At 31.1% G+C, this 6,538-nt stretch overlaps 1 protein-coding gene across 1 annotated transcript in view; it reads left to right on the top strand.

The window, feature by feature from the left end:
• The window catches only part of LOC106463556 (unconventional myosin-Id-like), a 66,206-nt gene that overhangs the window by 25,022 nt on the left and 34,646 nt on the right, over window positions 1–6,538 (top strand). The window contains exon 2 of the mRNA XM_022391094.1: window positions 4,246–4,274. Coding sequence (XP_022246802.1) covers window positions 4,246–4,274 — 29 coding nt within the window. The remainder of the gene's footprint in view (window positions 1–4,245; window positions 4,275–6,538) is intronic.

Raw genomic sequence — 6,538 nt, forward strand, 5'->3', positions numbered from 1 at the left:
TATATATATATATATATATATATATATATATATATATACACACACACACACACACATGTGTGTGTAGCTTAAGTATGCACCTTTTTGGGGTTGAACATATATTTTCAAAATGCTTGAAGTGCTTTAGGTTGCTCCTTCCTCTGTATGTATGTGTATCCTATAGCAATGTGATATCATTGCTTTAATGTAAGACATTTTATGAAATGTAGAATGAAGTTGTAGCTCATTAAATGATTTATTTTCATTTGTATCGAATTGTGTAAAATAAATTGTATGTACAATATTGCAAAATTATACATGGTATGATTTGCTTAAAACATGCATTATAAAGAAACAAGTAGTATAATGTAAGTGCTTAAATTCAGGAATTTGTATTATTTCATGAAAGCACTTGCCATTTAAAGAAATTAATATCTTGTGTTTTTTACATTTATCAAACTAATCAGTGTTTATATATGTTGTAAACAATCATTGTGTGTGCATTTGTCTATATCTTCCAATAGGTTAATATTAATAGGTGGTTGTACAGAATGACTACCTTTTGTGTGTGATGAGGTAAACTCAATATTTCAAACATTTCCAGTACTGAAATAACTAACCTACTGACTCTATTGTAACAGTAAACAGCAGACAGGATATGTGATATATAAGACATATATAGGGTTATATTTGCATGTATATATTTGTACTGGCATAACGATAAGTTATTTTATTGCACACAGTTTGTAATTGTAGCAAATGCTTCATTATTTAAAGTGATAAATATGAAACTATAAGCAGTTTCTGGTCAAAGTATAAGGTGGTTAAACATTATTGTATTAGACAAAATTACCATACAGTTTTCTATGTTGTCATATTAAACAGTGCCAGGAAAACTGCACTAGTTTAACAGTTCATTGTGTAATGCTGTAGTGTACATACAACAGTTAAACCAGTTTGGATTTTATCAGAAAACTATGTGGTGGTTCACTAGCAATAATAATAGTTTATTTATTCTGTACATACTTGTATAAAATTGGACTCTACAAAGTATTTATTAAACAAAGAAAAGCAAAGATAAGAATCATGTAATAATTCAAAAGAAATAAACATAAATAAATTAGTAGAAACATTTACATTTTGTATTGTATATACTTTGGAATGTTGCAAATTTAATGAATTTATGAATTATTTTAAATCTAAATAAAAACCTAAACCTGGTGTTCACTTGCATGTCCCAAAATCAAAAATAAGACTTGCATGTAATCTATCCAAGAAATTGTGAATCGAATAAAAAAACTTGTAAATTCACATTCATATGCTGAATGAATAAAGAAAGAATTATGTTTCTCACCCCCCATGGATGCCCATGATCACAACTCTAGAAAATGTGGTTATTGCCTTCTATTGATCAGTTACATGACCAGAATAAGGTTGAGAGTAGGTTGTTTCAAAATTCTAAAATACACCATTTCACAAAATTTTTCACCCTACACTAGAATTTTACATTATCAAACTTTTTGTAGTGGCTAAAATTTCATTAGGTTTTAGCCTTCATCTGGACATTGTGCCAGATGAGATTACTTCTGCTTTGTGTCCCTTACTGTGTAAATGTAAACTACAATCACAAAACAGTTGAAAATTGTGCCAGCTGATATTACCATGGCTGGCAAATTGTATTTACTTAGCATTAGATAGGCAACATTATCTATCATGTTTTCACTGCTTAGTTAATAGATTTTAGTTTAGTTGTTATCACTATTCATCTACCATTTTTGTAAGTTAAACTTTTAGACGAGATGAAATGAATTAATTGCAATCTGTCCATATCACTGGAATATTCTACACACAGTTGAGTAGCCCAACTTTTCTTTACAAACTGAACCCTTTACTTCTAAGTGTATGAAAGAGATGAAACACAGCATGAGGTTGAAAAAATAACCATTTATTCATGGAAGGTAAAGAAAGGAATGGCAGATCATATGAAGCAGCAGGACTATTGAATGTTTATGTGGTTCAGATTAAAATGAAATAAACTGTGATTGAACAAGAAACTAAATGAAGGAAAGCTGTGTTTAATCCAGGATAAATTAAAAAGAAAAGCCAAAAAAATGGAAACTAGGTTCAGTGAACAAACAACAACAGCAAAAAACACCTTCCCATGTTTTTGAACACTGTAACTGAACTAAACAATATAACCTTAGAAAATACTAAAATATTAAGCAGAGAAACAAATGTAAGTAACTAAGAGTTAAAGCTTTTCTAATACAATAATTTAAACCCACATTAAACCAAGTAATACTTTTATACCTATGTTAATTATTTCAATAAATGTGTTCAAGTATTGTATTACAATGTTGACTACCAATATAATAATACAATAAAATATGTACAATGCCCCCCTAAAATTTTATACATATCATTATTATTGTCCTCATGACATGTGATCAGTAACAGTCATTTTTCTAAAAGTCAGTCTTAACCTGATGATGACCTAAGCAAGCCTAAACATTGTTACTTGTTTTGTGATTTAGATAAAAGTTTTTCATACCTATATCAACCATCTCTACTATACATTTACTTCAAGTGGGTTCCTTGATGTCATAAAATACACTTCACTAACACATGATTAGTAGGTGCTAGATAAAACAATTAAACAAAAACAAGACTTCACCACAGGTCTTGTTTCTTCCAAGGCAGAAGCAAATGTGTTTTAAGAAAAACTGTATCTACAGCTCATCTTCTTTCCATAACTGACCAGTCAGAAAATGGGATCACAAATATCTCTGCCCAATGTTAGTCACAGAACAGCCCCACATCTCTGCTCCATGTTAGTCATAGAACAGCCCCATATCTCTGCTCCATGTTAGTCATAGAACAGCCCCACATCTCTGCTCCATGTTAGTCATAGAACAGCCCCACATCTCTGCCCCATGTTAGTCATAGAACAGCCCCACATCTCTGCTCCATGTTAGTCATAGAACAGCCCCACATCTCTGCCCCATGTTAGTCAGAACAGCCCCACATCTCTGCTCCATGTTAGCCATAGAACAGTCCCACACACACAAGATAATGTAGGACACATGTAACTATTCCATGAAATAATAAATAATTTCCATGATCAGACCCTGCTACATAAAGTAACATCTGGCATTAAACTCAGCACGTGACTTTGACTAGATTTTTGTATTTTGCCAAATTAGAACTTTGGGAAATTAAAAATGTATTTTATTAGTATGAAATACATACTATAAGAGAGTAATATAAATAATATTTGCCTACCACATTAGTATGGTTTGTATGGCACTAAGGAATGCATCCAATATTCCCACGCAATTGAGCACATTTTAAAGACGTGTAATCCCTTTTATCAATTTACTCATATTCTCTCAAATAGTGATTCCGTTCATTAAATGATTAAATGTAAATTATATTACATGATAATAGATACCCAAATTATAAGAATATATGAGGTATTCAGACTTGCAGAAAAAAAAAAGTTATTGTCAAAAGGTCTCGCATCACTCCTGAGCTAACTTCTTTTGCAAAGGTAAGATGAATTTGTGTATTGTGATGAGGAACTTCTTTTCATGGATTTGTATGCTGCATCTGCAATAGCAAAAATGTGAGGAACTCGCTCAAAAATTTCTCTGCCTTTGTAGTCATTCACATATTCTGGTCCATATATGTTCATTGTACGATACGGATTTACAGACACACATACCTCGCCTATGTATGTATAGATCTTTCCTGCCTCATATCTGCAAAATAACATAAAAATGTTTACTGGAATCTGTTTCAAGATTACACACATGTTCAATGCACAAGTTTCTAATAAAAATGGTTTCACAATGTTTTGTAAAGTTCCAGAGACTCTTGTATAGTGATCTCAGGTATTGTTTGTAGACTTGTTTCACACTGTTTTGTAAAGTTCCAGAGACTCTTGTATAGTGATCTCAGGTATTGTTTGTAGACTTGTTTCACACTGTTTGTAAAATTCAAGAGACTCTTGTATAGTGATCTCAGGTATTGTTTGTAGACTTGTTTCACAATGTTTTATAAAGTTCCAGAGACTCTTGTATAGTGATCTCAGGTATTGTTTTTGTAGACTTATTTCACAATGTTTTGTAAAGTTCCAGGGACTCTTGTATAGTGATCTCAGGTATTGTTTATAGACTTGTTTCACAATGTTTGTAAAATTCAAGAGACTCTTGTATAGTGATCTCAGGTATTGTTTGTAGATTTGTTTCACAATGTTTTATAAAGTTCCAGAGACTCTTGTATAGTGATCTCAGGTATTGTTTTTGTAGACTTATTTCACAATGTTTTGTAAAGTTCCAGGGACTCTTGTATAGTGATCTCAGGTATTGTTTATAGACTTGTTTCACAATGTTTGTAAGTTCCAGAAACTCTTGTATAAACTCGAGTATTGTTTGTAGGCTTGTTTCACACTGTTTGTAAAGTTCAAGAGACTTGTATCGTGGCCTAATGTATAGACAACTTTGATATATTTTTTTAAAAAATAAGAACTTGAAATGATTGAAAACAATCAATTATTTTGTGGCAATATCTCAGTGTGTTTTCCATTTTTATCAGCATTTTTTAAAATGTTTAACAAAGTATATTGTTGAGCAATATGGAATCTCTGAAAAAAAATTGATACATTTTGTAAAATTGTTTGCCAAATTGGAACTTACAATTTACCGTTAGATTTATTTATATTGTGATAAAATCTGTCTATCAGTACATAAACAATATTTTTAAAATGTGCTTAGATATACTAATGATTAATTAGGAAACAATTTTCATAAACAACCAATGGTTACTGTAAATTTAATATACCTAGAACATCAACTAAAGAAGAAATTATGCAAAAAAAGTTATCCTAAACATGACTAATTGTACAGTTGATGCTATATTGAGCATTAAACTCGGGTTCAATGAAAACAACTCCATTGTTTATATCACTTGGCAGTTTGCCATCAGAATATCCAAAAAGCTCTGATTGAGAATAGTATTTATTTAAGTTTCATTTGAAATGCTAATGTTTAAAGACCTCTTGTTAAAATATTTAGCCATCTACATAAAAAATCAGGCTGGGGTGGCGATATCATGGGAAAATGTTAATATTGGAAATAGGAAACACATTTTCTAATGTATATTCAAACACAGTTTTCTCATTTTTGTACTCACCTTTTTTTTAGCAAAATAATTTTCATTAAAAAATTTATATAGATTAAGAGTATTTTTTTCTTATATAAGAAGCCTTTATAGTGTTGTTCCAAATGTGTGGAAGCTGTTATATAGTCTTATGTTGTTGTTGTTTTTATGTAAGAAGCCTTTGTAGTGTTGTTTCATTGGTTTCTGAACTATTAAATAGTCTTATGTTGTTTTTCTCAGACTTTTCTCTAATTTCATTTAGGTGCTAAGTGATAACCATGTAAATGTTATAGAATCTTCTTAATGACATAGTAGTGTGACATTGTTACATAAAACTACATCATTAAATAGTATGTAACCAGTTTGTGGTTCGAAATCATATTGGGTTTACTGATTCTTCAGTTCTTGATTCTTTGTTCAAAGAATTCTGAACCAGTTTGGTCACTTCAGCAGGTAGCCAATAAGTTGCCTTCTGAACAAAGTGTCTTCATTGCTGTTTGGTGTGAACAACTGTCAGCTTGCTACACATGCCTTCCAAAGTACAGTACAACAAATTATTGAATATAGATTTCACCTGTGTTGAATCAAGTATTGGAAATTACTCCTTTTTACTGGGATTTACTGACCCACATACTATCACTATGTTGGAAATCAAGTTTTTCACCATTAATCTGGTACCATTTCTTTATGGATTACTTCAGTGGTATCTACCAAGTAAATGACATGTTCTGTATAGCTGTTTTAGAATTCACAGTGTTGAATTAGGGTACTGTTGTTTTACAGTTGAGATGGTGTTTGAGGGTTAGGAAGTTAACTTTTTAGTTTTAATGCATTTACATTTATTTTTAGGATTCATAAGTTGCATACTGTTTTTCATATACATGTAGGTTTCAGAGCTGTAGATATTGTTTCACAAGTGTTCAAATGTATTGTAGATTTATTGAGTTAGGATACTGTTTTTGAATTTTTTTTTGTTTGATAAGTTAAAATGATGGTTTTTCTGTTCAAATATGTCTTATGCATGTGTGTTCTGAAAATTGGAATAAAAGAAACGCATGGTTGTGAAGATAGAAGCAGATCATTTGAGTGGATGGACAATTAAAATGAAATAAAAGAAACTGCATATATTAGAAATAAAAGGAAAAACTGTTAATAGAATAAGAATTATCTGTACTTTTTTAAAAACTAAAATCAATTTTAAAAACTGATAATGGAGGACCACATTTGGCATGCTGTATGAACATTTGAGTATGGGGTCTTTGGAAGCAGAAGGGAATCTATCTGAAAGTCCCAAAAATTACCCTCACATTCCACATTCTTTCTCTATCTTACCACAAATATGGAAGTATCTCTGCTTCATGCCCGGCATGGCCAGGTGGATAAGGCGCTCGACTCACAA

This window comes from Limulus polyphemus, unplaced genomic scaffold (genome assembly GCF_000517525.1).
Source record: "Limulus polyphemus unplaced genomic scaffold, Limulus_polyphemus-2.1.2 Scaffold1437, whole genome shotgun sequence".
Taxonomy (NCBI): Eukaryota; Metazoa; Arthropoda; class Merostomata; order Xiphosura; family Limulidae; genus Limulus; species Limulus polyphemus.